This window comes from Hemitrygon akajei, chromosome 11 (genome assembly GCF_048418815.1).
Source record: "Hemitrygon akajei chromosome 11, sHemAka1.3, whole genome shotgun sequence".
Classification (NCBI taxonomy): Eukaryota; Metazoa; Chordata; class Chondrichthyes; order Myliobatiformes; family Dasyatidae; genus Hemitrygon; species Hemitrygon akajei.
The window spans coordinates 12,142,853-12,169,708 of NC_133134.1; the positions used below are offsets into that span (position 1 = coordinate 12,142,853).

Below are 26,856 nucleotides of genomic sequence, written 5' to 3' on the forward strand. Positions count from 1 at the left end.
GTCTGTACATTCACTAGCAGGGTAGTCAGGAGTGGATGTCTAAGGCCTGTGTGTTTCAATTGTACCTGTTAACCAGCCTGCTTCCCACACTTCCATTTTCTTAAAACAGAACTGTACTCAGAACCCAAGTCTGTGCCGATTTTGAGGATCAATAGATGTTTTAAACATCTTAGAACAATGTTGCTTACTCCAGTATCCATAACTGTGACTGTGGATTTCATTGGCAGTAATCCAAAATGGGGTTGTGATTCTGAATATTTGATTATTGTCACCACTTAATCTGCACCAGGTGGTTTAGTTGTTGAGGCTGACACTGGGCATCTGTGTACTCTGATGCCTGGTCTCCAATCTCAATACCATCCCAGATACTACTACTTCTCCACTTGGATCCATCATGGGCCAGAGATTACCAGGAATCAGTGGGAGTTGCGTATTTCTTCCAAGCAGGCTTTCAGTATCACTAAATCATTTAATTTGTCCATATAATCATCTCCTTCTGTGACAGATCATGGAACATTGTTTGGAATCTATTCTCAGACATGTGACCTGCCTGGCATAGCAGCTGAGTGTAACTAGGGCCTCAGTATGGGGGATGTTGTCCTGGGGGAGGATGCTGACATCAGTTTGTTTCTCCTTCCAGTGGATTTGGAGTATTTAACTATTGACTGTGTTGGTAATAGTTCTCCAGTTTCTCAAGATAGATTGCTTACAGGAGACCGAGACTCACAGCTGCCCAACACAGCAAGCGTCAAGCTTATGTTCCTCAATCCATCCTGGTATCAGCAACTTGCCTTTGGTTTAACATCAAAGAGTGAAATTTCCAACTTATTCCCTTGTTATTTAGAGAGTACAAGGAAAATAGTATTTTCTGTCTATTGATGGTAAAGTTATGCATTTTATTTAGAGATACAGCATGGTAACAGTTCCTTTTGTCCCATTGAGCTCACGTTGTCCAATTACAACCATATGACCAATTAACCAACCAACCCGCACAACTTCAGAATGTAGAGTTTAAGATTGTTCATAGAGCCCATTTGTCTAAATCTAAATTATCTCGATTTTACCCTAATATATTAGTCCTCTTTGTGATAAATGCAAAAGGGGCGAGGCCTCTCTTATTCATATGTACTGGTTCTGTCCTAGCTTGGAGAAATTTTGGAAAGATGTCTTCATAACTTTATCTTATATTCTGAATCACCACTTAGAACCTAACCCTTTAATTGCTTTGTTTGGTTTTTTGGGTGAGGCAGATTTACGTTTGAATTCGACTAAGTGTCGAATATTATCGTTTGCTTCTCTCCTGGCTAGATGTTTAATCCTCCTTAGATGGAGAGATGTTGCCCCGCCCACACATGCTCAATGGCTTAACAATATTATGTCCTGCTTAGACCTTGAAAAAATTCATTATTTAGTTCTTAATTCGGATATAAAGTTCCATAAGGTCTGGGGACCTTTTATTGAGTACTTTCATAACCTTCCTCTTAACTAAGGTTTTTTTTTGGTCCCTTGCTTTCAGCTCTTTTTTTTTGGTGGTAGGCATTATTATCTTCCGTTTTTAAGTGTATTTACAGTTTTGGGGGTTTGAATGTCCTGATTTATATTCTCTATATTGTGTTGTGGTTGGTCTGGAGTTTTTTTTTTGTTGTGGGGCTTGGGGAGGATACCAATTTTATATGTCTTCAATTTGGGTGCTTTCTCAATTATCTTTTTTGTATTATATTATTATTGTATGTTTATTTTTGCACTGTATTAATTTTCTTCATTTTGATTTGGGGTTTTTTTCTATCTGTAGTAATGTAGAAAATGTATAAAAAAACTAATAAAAAAAAAAGAATGTAGGAGGAAACTGGAGCACTCAGAGGAAACCCACATGGTCACAGTTCTTGCCACTGTCTACAAGCTCATTATAGACAGTGGCAGGAACTAAACGTGGGTCGCTGGCACTATAATAGCATTACACTAACTGCTATGCTACCGTGCAGCTGTATTTTATAGTAGCCTATCATTGATTGCAAAAATGATGACAATTCTAATCCAACACAGAGTCACTTATTTTGCAAGTGCATAATATGCCTGTGAAATTATATGGATTATATTTATGTGACACAGGCAGTTGGGGTCAAATGTTACTGGGGAATTTTCAAATCCTCCAAATTTTGGAAGTGGCACCCTGAAAATGGAAAAAAAAAATCAATGGGTCAATCAGCATCCATGGAAAATGAAACAAACCTAATGTTTCAAGTTAGTGGTTCTAATCTGGATCATTTTCATCAGAACGGTTCTTACAAACGTATGTAAACCTATCGCATTAATACTTCCTCTGTAGATACTGCCTGTATTTTTGTTTTGACTTTCAAATAAAAAGCTTTTGCATAGGAGAATGTGAAATTCAGATGAAAAGAATGTAAAACTGTATACTGATTGCCTGTCCCTTAATCTAGGTAAATTGGTAAATTGGTTGGTTATTGTCACATGTACTGAGGTACATTAAGGCCAAAAGGTCTGCTCCACCAATCCAATTCAGCTGATTTATTATCTTTCTCAACCCCATTCTCCTGCCTTCTTTCCGTAACCTCTGACACCCCTGCTAATCAAGAACATATCAACCTCTGCTTTAAATATACCCGATAACATCCTCCACAGCCATCTGTTGCAATGAATTTCACAGATTCATCAACCTCTGGCTAAAGAAATTCCTCCCCATCTCTGTTCTTAAGAGGACATACTTGTATTCTGAGGTTGTGCCCACTGATCCTAGACTTCCCCACTATTGGAAATATTCTCTCCACATCCACCCTGTCTTGGCCTTTCAGTAGTCAATAGTGAAATATGTGTTTTGGATGCCATCCATACAGATCCTTTCATTGTAAACTGAAGTAGTACAAGGAAAAACATTAACAGAATGCAAAATTAAATGTGGAAGAGATAGTGCTGAACTGGGTGAGAAGCGGGTGCTAGCCCGTAATGAGGTAGATTGTGAACAATGCAGGTCTTCTAATGGCTCAGAATTAAATAACCACTCTTTTAATTTAAATAACTACATCAGTGTAGTATTCACCCAGTTTTGTTTTGCAGTGTAGAGTCACAGGCGTAAAATGCAGAGCTGCAAGACATAAGGAAAGGATTTGCTCTGATAGGGTTGTTCTTTTGGGAGTTCACATGGACCTGAATTAGAGTTGGTTTATTATTGTCACATGCAACAAGTTACAATGGAACGATTGACTTAAAGTCATAGTGTACTACAGCACATAACAGGTCCTTTGGTCCATCTACTGGGTGCCTGACTGATAAACTGCCTAGTGCCATTGACTATAGCCCTCCATACCCCTCCCAGCCATGTACCAATCCATATTTCTCATAAATGTTGAAATCGAATCTGTATCTACCACTTCCACTGGCATCTTGTTCCACATTCTCACCACACATTGAGTTCCTCATCATGATCTGCTGAAACATTTCACCTTTCACCTTTAACCCATAACCCTTAGTTCTAGTCTCCCCCAACCTCAGTGGAAAAAGCCTGCTTGCATTGACCATATCTAGATTCCTCATAATTTTGTGTACCTCGATCAAATCTTCCATCATTCTCCTACACTCTAGGGAAGGGGTTCCCAACTGTTTTCATGCCATGGACCCATTCATTTAACCAAGGGCCCCAGGCTGGGAACCCCTGTTCTAGGGAATAAAGTCCTAATGTATTCACCTTTCCCTGTAAATCAGGTTCTCAAATCCTGGCAACATCCTTGTAAATTTTCACTGCACTCTTCCTGTACTTGAAATAGTAAGTTTGCAAAAGAAGATGATTTTCAAGGGAGTGTGGTGGAGATTGCAACATGCAATTGTTGTTGCCTGGGTGATAAATTACTCTGTTTTTCTGTCTGAACTGTTTAACGTTTCTTACTGGGTGCAGTAGTGTATGACTCATGCATCTTGGCACTTTGCTTCAAATTCAGACAAGTAATGAACTCTTAGTCATTTGCTGGAGTCGACAGTGAAAAACGTATCCCATTGTAGGATGGCCCAGAACTACACAGGATTTCATTGTCACCTTTAAAACCATTTTTTTTCAAATGGGCCTGTCGAGTAGCTGCATCTGGAAATGGAATGTTATACCCATTGATCAAATGTTACCTCTCCCAGCGCCCAAGCTATGAAAAATAAAATGTGTGTAAAGATGCTTTGGGGTAGATCAGAGGGCAAACTGAAACACCTGAGATTCTGCAGTTGCTGGAAATCTAGATTAACACATGTAAGATGCTGGAGGAACTCAACAGGTGGAGCAGCATCGACGAAGGGGAACAAACGGTCGACATTCCGGGCCAAGACCCTTCATCAGGACTCTGTCCGACAACCCTCTGCAGGCTCTTGTGATCCTGTGCATTGAAGTCTCCTTACCAGGCTGTGATGCAACTTAACAGAATACATATAGCGAAAAAAAAAAATTTAAGAGTCTTTGGTGATAATACTAAATCTGCTCAAACTCCTAAAAGAGTAGAGCACTAGTGTGCCTTCTTCATAATTGTGTCAATGTGTGGGACCCAAGACAGATCCTTGGAGTTGCTGACACCCAGGAGCTTAAAGCTCTCACCCATTCCTCCACTTTGTCATTGAGACAGCAAGCATTGTTGGAACGGCAACCTATAGTTACTATCTTACTTACACCAATTAAAGCTGCTTAATGCTTGTCTGCACCTGTAACGATGGATCTGCACTGAAGCAAGACAAGCAGTTAGCAATCCTACAAAGGACACCATCACAAGTGTGGATGAATTAACAAGAACTGCCAAACAAATTAAAATTGCTGGTAGTTGTATGATATGTGCACTTGTGGGGATTATAATGACACTGTGTATTTGTGAAGCTAACAAAATACAGCTCTCAGACATAGAACATAGCACAGTACAGGTCCTTCAGCCCATACTGTTGTATCAACCTTTTAACCTGCTCTAAGATCAATTTGGGGCTGGCTGGTGGTGTAGTGGCCTCAGCACTGGACTTCAAGGCTGATGGTCCAGAGTTCAAACCCAGCCGGGTCCTAACCTGGGCAGCAGCTGTATCTGCGCGGAAGATAGGCCTGGCATTCTACTTCCGTATCTTGCCATGAAAACCCTATGGTCCATGAGGCCACGAAGGGTCGGACTCAAATTTACGACAGAACAACAACAAGATCAACTTGATCCTTCCCTCCTGCATAGCTCTCCATTTTTCTTTCATCCATGTTCTATTTTAAGAGTCTCTTAAATGTTCCTTATGTATCTGTCTGGTGGAATCTTCAACTCCATTCCATCTCTCTGTTTGGAGCTCAAAATTTCCTGAAGGTGCTCCCAAAGTTAATTAAACAGCACCAAGGGTGAAAGTTTAAAGCTGAATTTCTTTGTTTCTAATCAGTACGGTTATTTATAAGTGTTGTCACTTGACTGAATGCAATTGGAAGCCGAAACTATTTGAGCAATTTGTTCACTCTGCTGTTGCTTGCTGTCTAGTCATTAACTTTTGGGAAGATTTGCTCACGGTTTGCTCACTTCCGGTTACTCATTCTTCCTTAGTAGTTAAATATTGAATCAGTTTAGTCTTTTTTTTACTTAACGGAGTACTTTTTTGTTAACTTACCAGTTAGTTGTTGGCATGCCGGAAAGATGCAACTTTTTGAAATGTAAATGCTATGTTGCATGTAACACACGCAACGTGCTGGAGGAACGCAGCATCTACGGAGAGGAATAAACAGCCAACATTTCAGGCCGAGACCCTTCATCAGGACTGCACACAAAGACTGGCAAATAATCATGCTCTGCTGAAACATTTCACCTTTCACCCTTAACCCATGACCTCTAGTTCTAGTCTCACCCAACCTCAGTTTGCATTTACCATATCCAGATCCCTCGTAATTCTGTATACCCTTTCAAATCTTCCCTCATTCTCCTACACTCTAGGGCAGGGGTTAAGACAAACGGTGCAATTATTACAAAAAAAAAACCAAAATCTGCAAGTACAATAAAAAGTGGTAACTTCCCAGATCTGTCCCATGTATAATAAAGGTTCTGTATCTGAATGTTTGTTCTCTCTTTTTTATATTCGCACCACATAATTGAAATGTGACCTACCAAGTTACAAATGACAAATTTTGCGAGTTCATTTCTGCTGAACTGTCCCTCGTCCTTAGTCCAACTGCTTGTTTTCATTAAAGTCCCCTCCAGTGTCCTGTGTGCCTCTTTTCTACAATGTCCAGCTTGGCCAATTATGTGTTGCTTGTTTCTTAACTTAGTGAATCACCTTATATTCCTACTTCCTCACACCTATGTGCAACATAGAAACAGGCCCTTTAGCCCACCTGGTCTATGCTGACCATCAAGTATTCATTTATACCAAGGTTCCCAATTTTTTTTTGCCATGGACCCCTACCATTAACCAAGGAGAGTGTGGCCCCCAGATTGGGAACCCTTGATTTATACCAGTCTGCCAGAGAGGCCCCAATGGAATGGCTCCTTCCATTTCTTTTCTACGTACATCTCCCTAAAAGATGCAGCATCATGTACCATAGATTTACATCAATTTTGCCTTCACTTTGAAGACAGAATTGATAAACTGATTGTTTGACAAAGAGAACTTTTCTGCAAATAAGTTTGAATACGACTAAAGTTTAAACACAAGAGATTCTGCAGATGCTGGAAGTTCAAAGTAACACGCACACAAGAGGGGTGGCACAGCGACATGGTGGTTAGCACAACACTTCACAGTACCAGCGACCCAGTGACCTAATCTATTGAGGAAATGAAAAGAGCTTTGCTCTTTGAGAGACAGCCGACAAATGCCATGAAGGGTCTCAGCTCAAAACATTGACTGTTTATTTCCCCACCTCCCTCCACACCCCCATTGATGCTGCCTGACCTGCTGGGTTCCTCCACCATTTTGTGTATGTATGTTCCCTACCATTTTTGGTTGTGTTTTTCTGTTGAAACTCTCAGTGAAACCACAAGGGGTCCATTTTAGGACTTCCTTTGACCGAAGAACATAGACCATAGACCGTAGAGCACAGGCGGTAGAGCTTAGGACAGAGACCATGTACCATAGACCATCGAGGTCATACTGTAGATCTTACAGCAAAGACCATAGATTACAGAGAGTAGAGCTAAAATGAGTTTAATGCACTGCTGTAAACCTTTAATTTAGTTAAATATTGATAATGTTCATAGGATAACTGGTCTGATTGTGATCTAATGACTTCCACAGGAAAGTATACATAGGAAATGGTTCATCCTTGTAGATTTACAAATGAAGATAATTGCTTGATATGAGACGTCAGAGTTGAGTGTTCTAATGCTTTGTACCTGTACCTAATAAAGTGGCCACAGAGTGTACCTTCATGGTGTTCTGCTGCTGTAGTAGAAGACCATTTCTTCCCCATTCTAATGGTCTGCACAGCAGCTGAACCTCTTGACCATGTCTGCATGCTTTTATACATTGAGATACTACCACATGCTTCTTCTTTAGTCCGTTACACCGCTGGTGTTTAGGGACAATGAAGGTCCTCTGTTGTTGCGTGAATGAAATCACCGGAGAGAGAGAGTTACTGGTAGATACTGGCAGCTTCTTTATTCGACAAAACAAGGTACAGCAGGCATCATTTTATACCGAGACACTTTCAGTGGAAAGGTCTGCTGGCTCCGTGTGGGGCTCAATATTTATTTGCTAAACACATAGGGCAATCCATATTTACAAAGTGTAGACAATGCTTTCTTTTGAAGCTACATACAAATTTAAACAATTCTGATTACATCCATCCCACCAGCGCCAGCAGCATCTGAACTGGTATTCACAGCTTTTAGGAAATGCATTGTTACAAACTAAATCCACAGTACATTGTCAAGGAACAGAAGAGTGGTGGCCAAAGCCATTTGCTAAATGTAAATGACCTAAACCCAAAAACCACTCTAACATCTGCCATCTCTTGCGTGTTCATGACTTCCTTCATTGTGTCAGTAGCTTCCTCTCAGTTTTCACAATTGTCAAATCCCAGGTGGAGACTCGGGAATACTGTCACACGTAGATGTAGAAGGATTCTTCATTGCTGTTTCTGTGCCAGTTTTGTTTTACCAGTCAGGGTTGTTCGCTCTGAGCTGAATCCCTGAACCTGGAGGACTGGTGGACCTCTCTTGGTCTAGCCTCTACCCTTTGACTTGTTTGGCGTGGGAAACCCTCCCAAGAGTCAAAGCACAAAGCCCTGACTCCAGCCAACATAGCTTTCTGGGTTATTGAGGCACACAAGCCTCCATACCCTACGACAAGGTTGTGGTCCTCTTGGAGGTGCCGCATGATTGGCTGAATACATATTTGCATTAACAAGTAGGTGTACTTAGTAGAGTGGCTATTGAGTGTATCTTCATAACTTGAAGAATGTTTCATTGAAATAAGAGTATGTAATGGCTGAAAATTAACTCCATACCCTGTTAGTTTTCAGCAATTGTATCTAGTGGGTCAAAGAGATTGCAGAGTTATTTCTGTGCTTGTTTCTTATATTTGATATTAAACGTAAAATTAAATTCCATGACTCTGCCATTTTACCAGTGGTCTGCCTTCGTTTGGCCTTCCAAAGTGTATCACTGTGTGCTCTTCCATGAATCAATGACCACAAACCAAAAGCAAAATCCTGCAGATGCTGGAAATCTGAAATAAAGACTGAAGCTGGTAGAAGTGCTCGGATGTTTCAGCAGTATCTATGATGAGAAAACTGGTTAATGTTTCAGCTTGATGAACACTAATCAGAAGTATTAATATGAACGGTCAAATTAAGTGCATGAATTTTGGCCTTTCATGGTTTTATAGGCTCAGTTCTTGTCAATTGCATTATCTTCTGAACAATATTTCAATTACATCCATTGGTCTTTCCAAGTGAGTTATTTTTACGCTTGGTTCAAGACATCTTGGTCACCTATTGCCAGGAGTTCCCAACCTGGGGTCCATGGACACCTCGGTTAATGTTAGGGGTCCATGGCATAAAGATAATGTTTGGAACCCCTGACCTAGGATGTTGTAGATTGTAGATATTAAGTGATATGGGGTTGATGCAGAACTTTAATCTTGTCAATTGTAAAGCAGACAGTAGGGTTCCTGAGAATCTGAATCAGGTTTATTATCATTGACCTTTGTTGTGAAATGTTTGTTTGGTGGCAGGAGTACAGTGCAATACATAAAACGTACTATTAATTCTAATAAATATAAAAATGAAATAAGTATTGCAAAACAATTGCAAAAATGTAATAAGGTAGTGTTTATGAGTTCATTGTCCATTCAGAAATCTGATGGCAGAGAGGAGGAAACTGGTCCTAAAATACTGAGTGTGTGTCACCAGTCTCTTCTCAGATGGCAGTAATTAGTAGCAGGAATGCCCTAGATGGTGGGGATCCTCCTTTTTTAGGCATCACCTTGTGATGGTGGGGGAGACCTGATCCTACATTTTATGATTGTAGAGTTAATGTTTCAGGACTATGGTGATAGAGTCATAGAGTTATACAGAAATAGACCAACCGGACCACGCCAACCATGATACCCCAGCCACGCTAGTCCCATCTGCCAGCATATGGCTCACAACCTTCTAAATGCGATGCTATTACTGCTCGAGGCATTGGTGTTCAGAGCTCAATTCTGGTGCTGTCTGGAAGGAGTTTGTACGTTCTTCCCCCGTGACCACGTGGGTTTCCACCAGGTGCTTCAGTTTCCTCCCATAGTCCAAAGACTGTGGTCATTGCAAATTGTGGTTAATTCATCGTTGTAAATTGTCCTGTAATTAGGCCAGTGTTAAGTAAGTGACTTGCCGTCTGTTCCACAGTGTATCTAAACAAATAGACAAACAGATAAGTAAATAGAAACCATTTCAATCCAGGAACCTGTGGTCTTGTGTGAAAGATTGATATACAAGGTCATTGTTATGATTTTCTCTTCACAGCTGCTGACTGACCATGAGTGTTTTAAGGTTTTCCGCATGTTCTCTTTGTGTTTCAGATTTCCAGCATCTCTGTTGATTTTTATTTCAAACTTCATTGTGGATCTTGAAATGTCAAGGGATTTGAAATGTTGGAATACCCCTATCCTAATGAAAATCAAGCCACGCCATTTAGTACTTTAACAATTTTTCATGCCTGTTTTAAAAAAAAAGAAAACAGCAGTTCACTTGAACAAAATGTGTTTTATTTATTTGAAACACGAGAAAAACTGTAGATGCTGGAAATCCAAAGCAGCGCGCGCGCACACACGCGCGCATGCACACACACACACGCACACACACACACTACATCTTTTCTGAAAGAAAAGATAGTAGTTAGTCCTGACGAAGGGTCTCGGCCCGAAACATTGACTGTACTTCTTCCTATAGATGCTACCTGGCCTGCTGTGTTCCACCAGCTTTTCGTGTGTGTCCCTCATTAACATGGTGTTTTTACCCACAGAACTGCTGATCACTGGATATTTTTTGTTTTTCGCACCAACCTCCTGTAAACTCTACAGATTGTTGTGCATGTGAAAATCCAAGGAGATCAGCAGTTTCTGAGATACTCAGACCACCTGTCTGGCACCAACAATCATTCCATGGTCAAAGTCACTTAGAGCACATTTCTTCCCCCATTCTGATGTTTGGTCTGAACAACAACTGAACCTCTTGACCATGTCTGCATGCTTTTATGCATTGAGTTGCTGCCACATGATTGGCTGATTTGATATTTGCATTAACAAGCAGGTGTACAGGTGTACCTAATGAAGTGGCCGCTGAGTGTAAATTGGTGACTGTGGCCACAACCAGATATTCCATGAGGATATAGCTGTTAATCAAACGGCTTCTTCACTAAAGAAGGAGATTGGGCAGAATATGTATTCAGTGTAATATACCAAGTCCAAATTATAAACCAAATCTGTCTTTGCTCACACTTTCCAATAGCTCTACACTGGAGCACAGGCACTTGATTAGTCATTTGGGAGCTGTTTAAAGCTCATAACTTTAGCAAAATGCCTATTATGTCCTCCACCCAATTTCCTTTCGCTTGTTGACATTCATTCCACCCAATAGGTCTTAAAGCCACATTAAACAAAGCTAACTTTACTTGGATTAATCAATTATTTTTGACATTTCAGAATCAACTTTATTCACCATATACAGTACAGAGTACAGTACTGTGTGTGTGTGTGTGTGTATATATATATATATATATAGAGAGAGAGAGAGAGAGAGAGAGAACGAACGTGAATGAACAGATATATATTTATATGTGTGCCTGAGTAATGTATTTGTCGACATGGAGTGGAGAGCAAGTTTGTAAATCTGGTGGGAGCAGAGGATGTTGGGTATGGTGAGAGAGGAATGCCGTGGGAAAGGTATGGGACAGATGTCAGAGAGGGATTACCAGGGGTGCGGGCAGACACACCCAGCTCTGGGACATCAGGCAAGGTCATTTGATTCCAGACAATTGGTTTATTGATCATTACAGAATGTGCTTTGGTGCTTCCCGCTCCCTCCCCTCTCCCTGCCCCCTTTCCACTCTCAGTCCACAATAGAGACCCATATCAGAATCAGGTTTATCATCGCTCACATATGTCATGGAATTCGTTTTTTTTTGCAAAAGCAGAACAGTGCAATAGATAAAATCTCTAAAATACTGTGCAAATGTCTTAGGCAGCCTAGCTATATAGGAATTTGCTGCGGTGTGTTAGTCAAGGTGTGACGTGTCAGATAACTAGAATTGTTGATCAGATTAACTGCCTGGGGAAAGAAACTTTTCAGAAGGTGTGAAGTTTTTGTTGTGTGTTTATAGCACTTTCCAGATAAGAGCTTTTGGAAAAGGTAGTTTGCATTGAGGTGTTCACAGTGATTTCCCGCCTGCTTTTTCCTAGACACGTACAAGTCCTGCAGTGATGGTAGACTACAGCCTTTGTAACACACTCAAAATGCTGGAGGGACTCAGCAGGTCAGGCAGCATCTATGAAAAGGATAAAGAAAAAGGATAAAGAGTTGACATTTTGGGCTGAGACCCTAAAGCAGGACTGCTAAAGGGGGAAAATGCCAGTCACCTTTCTTCCGACAAGACAGTTCTCTACAGTTAGGTATCACAAGCTTTTTGAACCTTTGGCACTATTTTCTCACCTGCTTTATCCCAATGCAGTAGTATAATTTTAATTTCAATATAATGCCCAGCTATGAACTCAATTAGAGTGGGATAATGTGACATATTAACTTCCGACAGCCCACCTTTATTGAAGTGATTAACCAATTCCAGGATGCATCAGATGGATTGGGAAAGGCAGTGACCTAAAATATTTTCTGCAGCTTTTATTAGGAATGACAAATGTAGGTTAATATCCAATTTTAATCTTCAAATTAGGATGTTTATTTTAAAATAGACAGTTCTGGTGTATATATCTTTTATTATGCTATATTGAAAGTCAAAGTAAATTTGTTATCAAAGTAGATGTACGTCGCCATAAACTCTCTTCAGATTCATTTTTTGGGCATTCATAGTAGATACAAAGAAATGCAATAGAATTACAACAAAAGAAATACTACACACTAATAAAGACTGACCATCAGCGGATGTGAAAAAGAAAACAATCTTTGCAAATACAATAATAAATAACTAAATAAATACTGAGAATTAATTGTAGAGTCCTTCAAAGTGAGTGCATAGGTTGAGGAATCAGTTCAATGTTGGGGTGAGTGATGTTGGTTCAGGATCCTGATGGTTAGAGTGTAATAACTGTTTCTGAGCCTGGTGGCGTGGGGATCTAAAGGCTCCTGCACCACCTTCATGATGGCAGCAGCAGTGAAAAGAGAGCATGGCTTGGATGGTGGTGCTCCTTGATGACTGAATGCTGCTTTTGTGTGGCAGTGCTCCATTGTAGGTGCTCAATGTGCTTCGTGTTAATAGCATAATGTCAGAAAAGCCTAGAAGATTGTTCAAAGAGATGCTGCCATCATCTTAGACTGTGCTTTTGGATCGAGGATGCCTTGCTTCGACTCTGGCTCTGTAGGTTCTGAGGTGACAGGCAAACCCTTTATTGTAACTGTAGACCATAAGATAGGAACAGAATTAGGCCATTCAGCCCAGTGCTCCATCATTCAGCCATGACTGATTTTTTTTTTCTCTCTCTCAACATTACTATCCTGCCTTAACTCTTAATTTCTTGGCCAATCAAGTACTGTGGCGGCACAGAAGTTAGCACTCTGCTTAACACTTTGCAACGCCAGTGACTTGGGTTCAATTCCCGCTGTTGTCTGTAAGGAGTTTGTACTGTATATTCTCCCTGTGACCCTGTAGATTTCCTCCGGGTGCTCTGGTTTCCTCCCGCATTCCAAAGATGTGCAGGTTAATAGGTTAATTGGGCGGCATGGCCTGGAAGGGCCTGTTACTGTGTTGTATCTTTAAATAAATAAACAGACCTATCAATCTCTGCCTTAAATGATGTGGATATTTTCATAGATTCACCACCCTCTGGCTGAAGAAATTCCTCCTCATCTCAGTTTTAAAGGTTCATCCATTTATTTTGATGCTGTGCCCTTGGATCCTGGACTCTTCTATAAATGGAAGTATCCACTTTATCCAGGCATCTCAGTTTCTGGTAGATTTCAGTGAGCCCCCACCCACTTGTCCTGTAACTGCTCAGTCTTCAAGAAATTATGCAGGTGATGCCTGACAGGTTGCATAAAAGGATAGTTTTTAAGGCAGTTCACGCTGTCCATCATCTGTGCTGGGTTTTCCTGTGCTCCTCACTCAGCGCTATCCTGAATGTTCCATTTCCATTGTATATGACCACGAGCCAGGCGTCATTTCCTCTTGCTGGTAGTAGAATTGTGGGCACTGCTCAGCACATTATGAAAACCAACCTCCCCTTCACAGATTTCCTCTACACTCCTCACTGCCTCGGTAAAACACACCAACGTAATCAAAGATCCCACGGACAGAAGGTGCAAATCCCTGAAAGCATGTATCACTATGCTCAAGGCCAGCTTCTATCCCACTGGTATCAGACTACTGAATCTAGGAAAATAAGGCAGAGTCTAGTCCTCACAATCTACCTCATTATGATCTTATTGTCTAGCTGCACTGCACTTTCTGTATAGCTGTTACACTTTATTCTGAATTCTGTTATTTTACCTTGTTCTACCTCAGTGCACTGTGTATTGATTTGATCTGTATGAACAGTATGCAGGATAAGGTTTTTATGTTATCGTCATACATTTGACAATAGTAAACTTATTCCAGTTCTACCTATCACACAGCACAGAGTGTCTGTTTTGGGAGTTTGTTGTCTGGTCTCTGAACAATGTGGCCTGCTACCTGCATCTAAGCCACACACACACACACAAAGTGCTGGAAGAACTCAGCAAGTCAGGCTGCATCTATGGAAAGGAATAAACAGATGACATTTCGGGCCAAGATCTGCTGTTAGGACTGATGAAGGGCTCTTTAAGCTAGGTCTTAAGAAGTTTTGCTTTGAGCTGGGGAAAATTCTGATACTATATTATATTGAGTTTTAAGTTTAGTACCACAGAGCTCTGTTATATGAAGTTCTTGTTCTTTGTTCAGTATTGGCCATTCTCTGAGGGCTTTCAAGTCAACTACACCTTGCCACAAGTCCCTTTTTCTCTCTGAGGGGGCATTAGTAAATGTGGTTGCCCACCTCCCCACGCTGCCACACGAATTTATTTCATCTTTCGTGGTTCATGAAAATTATTCCAAGATGAAACGACTTGTCATGAAGAGTGTTTGATGGCTTTGGGCCTGTGTTCACTGGAATTTAGAAGAATGAGGAGTGACCTAGTTGAAGCCTATCGAATGGTGAAAGGCCTTGATGTTTCCCTTGGTGGGGGATTCTAAGATTAGAGGACACAGCCTCTACATAGAGGGACGTCCTTTTAGAACAGAGCTGAGGAGAGATTTTTTAGCCATAGAGTGGTGAATCTGTGGAATTCATTGCCACAGGTGGCTGTGGAGGACAAATCACTGGTATATTTAAGGCAGAGGTTGATAGATTCTTCATTGGTCAGGGCATGAAGGGATATGTGGGAAGGCAGGAGATTGGGGCTGAGAGGAAAAATGGATCAGCTATAATGAAATGGCAGAGCAGATTCAATGGGCCAAATGGCCTAATTTTTCTCTTATATCTTATGGTCTTATTTATTTAAGGATGCAACATGGTAGCAGGCCCTTCTGGCCCAATGAGCCTTTGCCACCCAATTAACCTATAATCTGTACATCTTTGGGATGAGGAGGAGACCCACACATTCATGGGGAGAACTTACAAACTCCTTACAGGGAGTGGCGGGAATTGACCCTGGGCCGCTGGCGCTGTAGAGTACTATGCTACCGTACCACCCCAAATGTTTGTTCACAGTGTATCATTGTACAATTTGAACTTAACCTGTGTGTTGATGAGCAGTGACCGTACAAAAAATGATGAAAGTACAAGGCTGATGAGCAACACATCTGAATAGTTTCTGCGATTATATTTTGACAAATGATTGGTTAAGAGCATTGAAATAGACCTGAAATGTCTCAAAACTTCAGTGATTTGTTGATTAGGTAATTGTTACATTTGATGTAGTATAGTGGACCACTCTGTAGTGAGAAACACTTCTAAATTTTTATTCCATTTACTACATCACAACTTGCTGCATTGGCAGAATCGATCAATAAATCTTCCATCAGAATGATATTCCATCATCTTCATAATGTTACTGAATTAATATTATGAAGTGGTTTTTGATGCTTTCTTGCTCTTATGTTGTAGTAAACATTGTACTGCTACTGTAAATATCTGATATTATGTATTTTAAAAGATTCTTTTTACTTCACCAGTGAACTTAGTGAACTTCAGTAACTTTCCTTTTTCTTTCCAATAACATAGGAAATGGACTTGAACTAGACTGGCTGTTGTTCTAGATTATGACCTCAACCAAGAGCAATCGCTACCACCGTTTCTCTGGAGGTGTGACAAATATACCCACTGCTGACAGTACAAGTATTGTAAGTATCACACCTGAGCTCTCATCTGAAACAGAATTGTTGCTTGGGTAGCAAAACCCAAAAGCTTACAACTAACTTACTTTCTGACGATGCCTTTTTTTTTCCAAATGGTAGTCTCCAAAACCTTAGAACAGATTGAATAATGCAACTTTTCTGCATACCACTGTTGTAACGTGTGGTTATTTGAGTTACTGACGTCTTCTTGTCAGTTTGAACCAGTCTGGCCATTCTCCTCTACCTCTCTCAATAACAAGGCACTTTAACCTACAGAACTGGATGTCTTTCTGTTTTTAGTTGCTTTCTCTATAAATTCTAAAAACTGCTGTGTGTGAAAATCCAAGGAGATCAACAGTTTCTGAGATACTCAGACCACCCGTCTGATGCCAACTATCATTCCATGGTCAAAGTCACTTAGATCACATTTCTTCCCCATTTTGATGTTTGATCTGAACAACAACTGAACCTCTTGGCCATGTCTGCATGCTTTAATGCATTGAGTTGCTGCCACGTGATTGGCTGATTAGATATTTCCATTAATAATCAGGTGTACCTAATAAAATGGCCACTGAGTGTATCTGACATTGGTAGAGAATGGGAACTGTGCAGATCTCATTTAGGTGGAATTGGCTAAGGTTGAGGAACCCAATGAGACAAGATTAGGGTGGGGGGAGGGGTAAAATTGCCCATGAAGTTTTGCTGTCTTACTAACCAAAATATTCTGCAGCATCTGAGTGTGGCAAGGAAAGGGCGATAAAGCTTCCACTGACATTTCCAATCGAGTCAAGTGTATTGTCATTTAACTATATACATGTATATCACCAAACGAGGCAATGTTTCTCCAGACCAGAGTGTAAAGCACAGTAGTACACTTAACACACAGTAATTTAGTACAAATGAATTATGCATAGATTAACAAAGTAAAGTACATGAATTAAATATTGTAGGATACAGCACAAATGATCCAGTGACACTTTGAAAGTGATGCTGTCGGTAGTTTAGAAGCCTGATGGCCTTGGGGAAGAAACTGTTCCTCATCCTGACCATTCTTGCTTTTATTCATCAGAGTCCACTGCCTGATGGTAGTAAGTCAAAGAGGATGCTGGATGGATGGGTGGGTTCCTTGATAATTATCAGGGCCCTGTGTACACAGCACTCCTGATAAATCTCCCTGATCGATGGCAGGGAGACCACTATGATCCTCTCAGCCGTTTGCACAGTCCTTAATGTAGGCACTTCCAGTCCAGTGCTCTGCTACTCCCATTCTAGATGGAGATGCAACTTGTGAGAACGCTCTCAATTGTGCTCCTGTAAGATGGGGTGAGGAGGAGCCCTGCTTGCCTCAATCACCTCAGGGAGTGGAGGCACGGCTGTGCCTTTTTATTCAGGGAGGTGATATTGGGGTATCAGGTGAGGTCAGCTGTGATGTGAACTCCCAGAAACTTGGTGTACTTAACTCTCTATGAAGGAGCTATGGATGTGCAGAGGGAGATGGTTTATCTGCTCTTTGCTAAAGTCCAGAATCATTTCCTTGGTCTTCTCCACGCTTGGTGGAGACGAAAAGATCTAACTTCAGTTGCTGCTCTTACTGAATGTTTACAGACATTCAATGAGAATGGCATAAGAGTTGACAGTAAACAACATTAACCTCCTTAAATTATAGATTGTACCCCACCATTTTATTATTTCTAAGTGTACTGCTACCATTTCTTTACCTTACAACTGGTGTCACACTAACTGGTCTTTTAATCCCTATTTTCTTCCTTCCCCTCTCTTCTTAAATAGTGGCATTATGCCAGATGGCAGTCAGGAAATCTGCTATTTCCACAGCTGTCTCTTTCATTGGTGTGAAAGAGTAATTAGATTACATTAAATTTAAAGCATTATCATTTCATAATAACCTCTCCCACATAGTTTGTGACACAAAGTAATTTCCAAAGTTCAAAGTAAATTTATTACCAAATTAGTTATACTGTATGTTGCCATATAATACCCTGAGATTCATTTATCCTTATAGTCATTGCTAATATCATTAACCTCTTTCCAGTAGACTGCTGTTAATTCACAATCGGGTTTATTATCACTGATGTGTCATGAAATCTGTTGTTTTTACAGTGAAAGATATAAAACATTACTATAAGCTACAATAAAAAAATTAATAGTGCAAAAGAGAAATAACGGGGTAACGTTCATGGGCCCATGGACCTTTGAGAAATCTGATGGCAGAGGGGAAGAAGATTTTCCTTAAGTGTTGAGTGTATGTCTTTAGGCTCATGTATTTCCTTCTGGTGCTATTATAGTATTCATTTGCTATTGAAACAATAAATGAGTCAATGTGAAAATCTGTCTTTCCTATTGATTGCAGAACCTCTACACCCTCTTTCTCAAACCCAAGAATTAAAGTTTTTTATTTTTCCTTCAAAAACAGACAAGAATGGAAACAACGTTTGGTCCAGCATATTCCACTGTCACCACCATCACTAAAGGTAAGGAGGAACAAATTGCAACTCTGCCTTCCTCTCCCCCTCCCTCTCCCCTTTCCCTTCTCCCCTCTTATTTAGTTAACTCCATAACATCAATTCATCTTTTCTTATTCTAATCTAATGACACAGTTAACTGTGCACCGTCATACAAAAATCAAGAGTTAATCTTGTTAGGAACACCAGTTATGCCAAGGAGACACAGAAGACTATAGATGCTGAAATCTGTAGCCAAAAGCAAACTGCTGGAGGAACTCAGCAAATCAGTCAGGATCTGTAGAAGGAAATGGACAGTCGAAGCTTCACAGGTCCAGAATCTTCATCTGCTTCTTTGTGATTTTGCATGTTTTACTCTTTAAAGTTAGGTAGTTATCAGAGGCTGCAGAGTTTATAAAAATAAACTTATGCCTTGCAAGGCTGACAGTTTTTTTTCAAGTAATTGACAAAGGAATATCTTTGTTATGAAGTTTAAGGAAAACTTTGATAAAGCTGTTGTAAACGGTACCTGGAACTTGTAGATTGAGGGCAAATTACTAAAATCCAGTCCCCTAACCTGCTGAGGGGCAATGTATTGATAAATAATTTATCTCTTCCAGTCTAATGTACTGTTTCACATGTTCATAAGTTAGTCTGCTCTGCATTAGAGAGACCAAACATGGTCACTTTACAGAGCATGTGTGCTCATTCTGCTGGAGTAACCCTGAGCTCCTCATTGCCTACCATTGTCCGCTCTAACCTACCGGTCAGTAGGCTCCTGCACCATTACATTGAGGGTTGAGGAACACTACCTCATCCATCATCCGGGCACATTGCATCCTCTGGACCTGATTGTTTTCATTCCCCTTTCCCTCCCCGATAATATCAACATTTTTGTGTGTCTTCTCATGATTTTAAAGTGAAGGTGAAATCATTTTACCTATTTCATATACAGCTGATGGAACAAATACTTTCAAGCAGCATCGGAGGACTCCATCTTCCTCGAGCACACTGGCATATTCACCCCGGGATGAGGATGATGCAATGGTATGTATTTTATTGATACCCTAAGCTTTTCTCTTCTTCCAGACCCTTTGCTCAACTGCTCCAGGATTAATAACCGGTCATAATCCTAATAAATGAGAGAGGGAGAGGAAGAGTGACAGTCCATGGCCTTCTCTTTTGCCAAGATCAGCAACATGGAGGAGTACACACTATATTCCATCTGGGTAGCCTTCAACCTGATGGCATTGATTTCTCCTTCCAGTTAAAAAATGAAATTTCCCTTCCCCTCCCCTTTTCTATTCCCCACTTTGGCCTCTTACCTGCCTATCACCTCCCCCTGAGCCCCTCCTCCTTCCCTTTCTCCTCTGGTCCACTCTCCTCTCCTATCAGATTCGTTCCTCTCCGGCTCTTTACCTTTCCAACCCACCTGCCTTCACCTATCACCTTCTAGCTATCCTCCTTCCTCTGCCCCCCCCCCCACCTTTTTATTCTGGCATTTTACCCCTTCCTTTCCAGTCTTGAAAAGGGTTTCGGCCAGAAACGTTCATTTCCATAGACACTGTCTGACCTGCTGAGTTCTTCCAGCATTTTATGTGTATTGCTTTGGATTCCCAGTACCTGCAATCATCTTTATATTTTTATTTAATTAGGGTAGGGCATAAATCATGAAATAAACCATGAGTGATAGAGGCCAAGGAAGAATTGAGGACCAGAAAGACCTTGGTCCGTGGATCCCTAAAAAGGGCAGCGCAGGTTGATAAAGTGGAAAAAGGCATCATAGGTTGCTGACCTTAATTGGTCAGGACATAACATAGAAAAGAGCATTGGAGATCATGATACAACTTTCAAAAACTTTGGTTAGGTTGCCGCTGTCTGTAAGTTTTTATATTCTCCTCATGACCGCGTGGGTTTCCTCCAGATGCTCCAGTTTCCTCCTGCGTTCCGAAGGTGTACAGTTAAGGTTAAAGAATTGTGGTTATGCTATGTTGGCACCGGAAGCGTGGTGTCACTTATGGGCTGCCCAGCACAATCCACTGATTTGATTTGATGCAAACGATTCATTTCACTAGATGTTTCAATGTACGTGTGACAAATAAAGCTAATCTTTGATCTTCAATCAGTTGGAGTTTTGGTCACCACACTTTAGGAGGGACATAAATACACTGGCGAGGGCTTGGAGAAAAATTTGCCAGAATTGTTTCCTAAGACGAGAGAGGCTGGGTAGGCTGGGTTTGTTTTCCTCGAGGCTGAGGATAGAGTGGTTAGTGTAAAAGCTTTACCTATAAAACAGATGTCTCAAACCAGAAGATATGCAGTGCCTATAAAAAAAAATATTCAACCCCTACCTCCTGGAAGTTTTCATGTTTTATTGTTTTACAACATTGGGTCACAGTGGATTTTATTTGGCTTTTATGACACAGATCAACAGGAAAAGACTCTTCTGTGTCAAAGTGAAAACAGATCTCTACAAAGTAATCTAAATTAATTATAAATATATAACACAAAATAATTGATTGCATAAATATTCACCCCCTTCAAGTCAGTATTTAGTGGATGCACCTTTGCCAGCAATCATAGCCTTGAGTCTGTGTGGATAGGTCTTTCTCAACTTTGCACATCGGCACACTGCAAATTTCCCCATTCTTCTTTACTAAGCTGCCTAAGTTTGTCAGATTGTAAGGGGATCGTGAGTGAACAGCCTTTTTCAAATCCAACCACAAATTCTCAATTGGATTGAGGTCTGGACTCTGACTTGGCCACTCCAGGACATTAACTTTTGTTATTTTTAAGCCATTCCTTTGGCTTTATGCTTGGGGTCATTGTATTGCCACTGTTCCTATTCCAGCCACTGAAGCTTGTAACTCCTCTAGAGTTGTCATAGGTCTTTTGGTGGCCTCCCTCACTAGTCCCCTTTTTCCACAGTCACTCAGTTTTCAAGGACATCCCGCTCTAGGCAAATTTACAGCTGTGCCATTTTCTTTCCATTTCTTGATGCTTGACTTAACTGCAGTCCAAGGGATTCAGTGACTTGGAAATTTTCTTCTATCCTATTCCTGACATGCTTTTCAATAACCTTTTTGTGGAGTTGTTTGGAGCATTCTTTTGTCTTCTTGGTGTAGTTTTTGCTAGGACACTGACCCACCAGCAGTTGGACCTTCCAGATAAAGGTGTATCTTTGCCCGAATCAATTGAAACACCTTGACACAGGTCTCCAAAAGCAGATCTCCATTTAACTAATGATGTGACTTCTAAAACCAACTGGGTGCACCAATTGATGATTCGATGTGTTATATTAAAAGGAGAGGGGGAGTGAATACTTGTGTAATCAATTATTTTGTGTGTTATATTTGTAATTAATTTAGGTCACTTTGTAGAGATCTGTTTTCACTTTGACACAAAAGAGTCTTTTTCTGTTGATCAGTGTCAAAAAAGCCAAATTAAATCCACTGTGATTCAATGTTGTAAAACAATAAAACATGAAAACTTCTGGGGGAGGGAGGTTTGAATACTTTTGATAGACACTGTACATTTAAGAAAGTAATGAGTTAGTTGGTTAGGGAAAAATTTGAGGGATTATTTTTCACTCCACTGTTTGCAATTAGAACACCCTGTCTGAGTAGGTGGTGTAGCCAAGTAATCACACACATTATTTAATATGAATCTGGATGAACATTTGAATCACCAAGACATATAGGTTATGGACCACTTGTTGGAAGGAATATGAATAGATAGGTGATTGGCATGGATATGGTGGTTTAAAGGGTCTATTTCTGACCTGTGCGACTCTTAAAAATCACTTTATCCTCAATCCTGTGTCTACTTGAAGAGCCCCAGTTCTTCAATGTCTTTAAAAATATTAGATATATTATAAAATTCTCCTCTACCCAAATGCTTTAGTTTTCTTGGCAACTTGTTTGCTGTGTTGGTACATCAAACTGCTATCTCTCTGTTTTCCTGCTAATGTTCGTACTTCCTTCCTGTAGACAGATAAAACTGAACACCGCCTCACAGGATCCAGTTAGAACTTACTGTTTACAGCATCTCTTTCCTCGGCTTTGAAGTTATATCCTTAGCTGTATGAACCAATATTTGTATTTACTGTGTTCACCACCTCATGTGCCAGATTCCCTAAAATATCTCCCCTTCTATTACCTCATGTATTCCCACACTCTCACTGACACATGGATTGGCACAACACGGTGGGGCTGAAGGGCATGTACTGTGCATTTCTGTGTTCTACCTCATGAACTCATGCTTCTTCACATTGGGCCCCATTTGCCATCTTTCTGCCTGTGCATGCCCTGGATGACTTTGTGTTCATTTGAATCATTTTGCACTGCATCCAATTTGTTACCATTTTCAGAAAGAGGTACCTTGGACAATATACCACCCTCTTAAGTAGTTTGTAAGTACTGTACCTTAACTCATCTCATGTGACTCCGTTGATGGCCACTGGGTGTAGAGATTGGCTGCTTTATTAGGTACAAGAGTGGAACCCAGTGCAGTCTTGTGCTGCTGTAGCCCATCCACTTCAAGGGTCGACATGTTGTGCATTCAGAGATGCTCTTCTGCACACCACTGTTGTAACGCGTGGTTATTTGAGTTACTGTTGCCTTCCTGTCAGCTTGAACCAGTCTGGCCATTCTCCTTTGACCTCTCTCATTATCAAGACATTTTCACCCACGGAACTGCCACTCACTGGATGCTTTTATTGTTTTTTGCACTGATCTCGTAAACTCTGCGAAAATCTCAGGAGGTTGTCAGTTTCTGAGATACTAAAACCACCCCACCTGCCCCCAACAATCATTCCACAGTCAGTCACATAGATCAGATTGACTTCCCCCAGTCTGATGTTTGGTCTGAACAACAACTGAACCTCTTGACCATGTCCGCATGCTTTTCTGCATTGAGTTGCTGCTGCTTGATTGGCTGATCAGATATTTGCATTAATGAGAAGATGTACCTAATAAAGTGGTCACTGAGTGTATTTTCTTACTTCATACCAGTTCTTTCCCACCACCCAAAATCTTGTTTAACTGTCTGGCATTATTCCACACATAGTTTCAGTTCCCCATGGGTCTGCAGCCTGTGAATCTGTTTGTCGTGTGGACTGGTGTTCAATGCCTTCCTGAAGCATAGGCAGATAATAACTCCATTCAATATCACTTGTACACTTGTATACAGCTAAAAGAAACAACATTCCTATGGGATAAAAGTGCAAAACTCAGCACGTACATCACAGAGATAAAATAATATTAACACAATAATATTCATCATCATCATGTGCCTTGTTGTATGACGTGGACAATCATGGTCTATGACTGTGTTGTTCTCGGCAAATTCTACAGAAGCAGTTTGCTATTGTCTTCTTCTGGGCGGTGTCTTTACAAGACGAGTGACCCCAGTCATTATCAATACTCTTCAGAGATTGTCTGCCCGGTGTCAGTGGTCACAAAACCAGGACTCACGATATGCACCAGTTGCTCATATGACCATCCACCATTTTCCTCCCATGATTTCATGTGACCCTGATCAGCGGGCTAAGCAGGTGCTACACCTTGCCCAAGGGTGACCTACAGGCTAATGGAGGGAAGGAGCGCCTTACACCTCCTTTGGTAGAGATGTATCTCCACCCCACCACCCACACAATAATATTAACATAATTTTAAAAATCTGTAGATATACAAATTGACATCAATGCATATACAACATATAATTAAATATGCAACAGTATAATGCTACTGGTGCTGTCATAAATAGTGTGTACTGTGTGATAGCAAGGTGTTCGGAAGTCTCGCAGTATCGGGGAAGAAGCTGTTACCCAGCCTAAACATCCTTGATCATTTTCTGCCTGTATAATTTGCACACCTCATATTTTTAAAAAAGACTATTTGTCTTTTTCCTTTCCTAGCAGCTCCTCACTCTGTCTTGGTTCAGACAAATTAAATAGTTTGTTATTCATACAGCTAGCTTGTATTATTAAGTGTTCCTCTGGGATTTTCTTGGCTTATTTTAAGTACCATCTTAATTGTTAAACTGTTTCCAAGCACAAGACAAACTTTCGTGTAGACATCTCTGTAAAGTCTGCTGATGGCATACGTTATTGCCCTCAGTAAGGCCCCCAGTACAGGAAATGGCAAAGTGCGACTCATGTTAATTGAATGGCAGGAAATCACCAGATTTAGTGGAATAGAAAAAAAACTTGGCAAAAGGTTTGCAGTGATTAGCACAAGTGTGGCTGCACAATGCCTATGTTGTCATTGTTAGCCCAGCCAGTGCCTTTGCTAGGGTTTAACAAAACGGAGACAACACAACTTTAATTCAATTTACAAGGTAAATTCTTTTCTTTTTTTACCTGGGAATGTAAGTTCCTGGATTTTCCTTTGCTACGCTTTACAATTATCATTGCAAGATCTAACCGTATTTGAGTCTCTAAAGTGATCTGGATTTTGATGTGTTCCCTCCAGGATTCGAGATCTTGCAATATTAATTTACATGGCTGAAGTTTTACAGAACAGCAAAACAGTTTGTAGTCTCAATCTCCCGTTGAAACTTCAGAGTTGTACTTATTCATTGAATATATTCATATTTGTTTAAAGGACAGAACTAAAACTTTCTACCAAATTCATTAGAATATTTTAATAGCTACTTTAATGTAAAGATCACTATCACATTGGACATTTGTCAGTTTCAAAAATTGACATTTAAATATTGGCTACTTCTCTTCGTAGGCAATCAAAATGGTGTCTGTAGTAATGATCAGTGTTGGCTATACTTAAAAGTAATTCTCTTTGTGCTTGAGGCAAGGATTGCAACTGACGGTGATGTCTTTTTGTAGCCTCCAATCAGTACTCCGCGCCGGTCAGATTCCGCCATCTCTGTGCGGTCCCTGCACTCAGAATCAAGCATGTCTCTCCGATCTACGTTTTCTCTTCATGAAGAGGAAGATGAGCAGGTATGAGCACATCGTGTCAGGTTTGGAAAGGGAGAGAAAACAGAGTTCTGTTTAACGTGGCAGTGGGCGTGAACTGAAGTTACTCTATTTCGAGTGTGTTTTATACACCAAGTGAAATGATTATTTAAGTCCAGAGCTGGGGTGCAATAGCCAAACTACATCAATAATATATCTATGTTGGGTTAATGTACAGCTACTTTAACAATCTGGATGATCGTTGAAATAATTATTTGTCAGATATTTAGAATCGTCTATTTAACAAATCTATTTTCAAGATAACAGGATGAATCACTGGTGAAATGGATGAATTCTAAAGTTAAGCTGATTTATAATTCCTAAGAAGTAAAGCGTAAGCTAATAAATTATCAGTAACGTTACAAAAATGTGATGTTTCTCGCCTGTATTTCATATGGTGATTACCTGTATTTTGCGATCTGGTCTTGTTCCAGGAACTTCTGGTTTTTGCAGAACAGCCTTCGGTAAAATTATGTTGCCAACTTTGCTGCAGTGTGTTCAAAGATCCTGTCATCACGACATGTGGAGTAAGCAAATCTACTCTTAAAATCATTTAAGTTCCTGAATGCATTCATGGCTTGTTTGTGTTATGGGATAACTTGCTATTAATATTTATAAGCCAAGCAGCAGCAATTCTGCCATTAAACATCTAGGCAAATTATTAGTGGGGAAATTCTACATAATATCCATTTCACTAAGAAATACACTCAGTGGCCACTTTATTAGGTACACCTGTGCATCTGTTTGTTAATGCAAATATCTACTCAGTCAATCATGTGGCAGCAGCTCTATGCATAAAAGCATGCAGACACGGGCAAGAGGTTCAGTTGCTTTTGCCCACAGAGTGATCAAAGAATAGCCAGGCTGGTTCAAGCTGACACGAGGAGGGCAGCAGCTCAAATAATTACACGTTATAACAGTGGTGTGCAGAAGAGCAACTCTGAACACACAACATATAGAAACTTGACGTGGATGGGCTACAGCAGCAGAAGACCAGAAACATACACACAGTGGCCACTTTATTAGATACTGGAAGTAACTAATAAAGTAAGCATTGGATGTATACTTAGAATAATACAGAAGTATTTGACCATATTTTCAATTGCAGTCGTATGCTAAGGCTGGAGAAGGGGTAGATAGCATGAATAATTTTCCTCTAAGTATTTCTGTTGGGCAACTTTATTTAGTAAGAGTTCATTTCAAATGGTTGTTGGAATTTCTGATACCTGACTTTCGCAAGGAGGTTTCTACTTTGTCAGAACATGAAGTGGGATGTAAATAGTACTCTTTGACATTAATATGCAGATTGAAAATGAAAGACAGTTAACAAATTTAAAGTGAAACTACAAGGAGCATAATTTTAAGGTGATTCGAGGGATGTCAGTCAAAGGTAAATTTATTTATTATCAAAGTATGTATATGT

The 26,856-nt window shown here is 40.4% G+C and overlaps 1 protein-coding gene across 7 annotated transcripts in view; it reads left to right on the top strand.

Annotated features, from left to right (window-relative positions):
• The window catches only part of traf7 (TNF receptor-associated factor 7), a 100,512-nt gene that overhangs the window by 35,795 nt on the left and 37,861 nt on the right, over nucleotides 1–26,856 (top strand). For 5 of the 7 annotated variants that reach the window (XM_073060214.1, XM_073060216.1, XM_073060215.1 and 2 more), the window contains 5 exons: nucleotides 15,886–16,004; nucleotides 18,430–18,487; nucleotides 19,413–19,504; nucleotides 25,302–25,418; nucleotides 25,868–25,960. In XM_073060214.1, coding sequence (XP_072916315.1) covers nucleotides 15,924–16,004; nucleotides 18,430–18,487; nucleotides 19,413–19,504; nucleotides 25,302–25,418; nucleotides 25,868–25,960 — 441 coding nt within the window. In that variant the 5' untranslated portion in view covers nucleotides 15,886–15,923. Of the gene's footprint in view, nucleotides 1–11,937; nucleotides 12,085–15,885; nucleotides 16,005–18,366; nucleotides 18,488–19,412; nucleotides 19,505–25,301; nucleotides 25,419–25,867; nucleotides 25,961–26,856 lie in introns of those variants that run through there. The other 2 variants (XM_073060221.1, XM_073060222.1) reach the window with 2 other exon arrangements.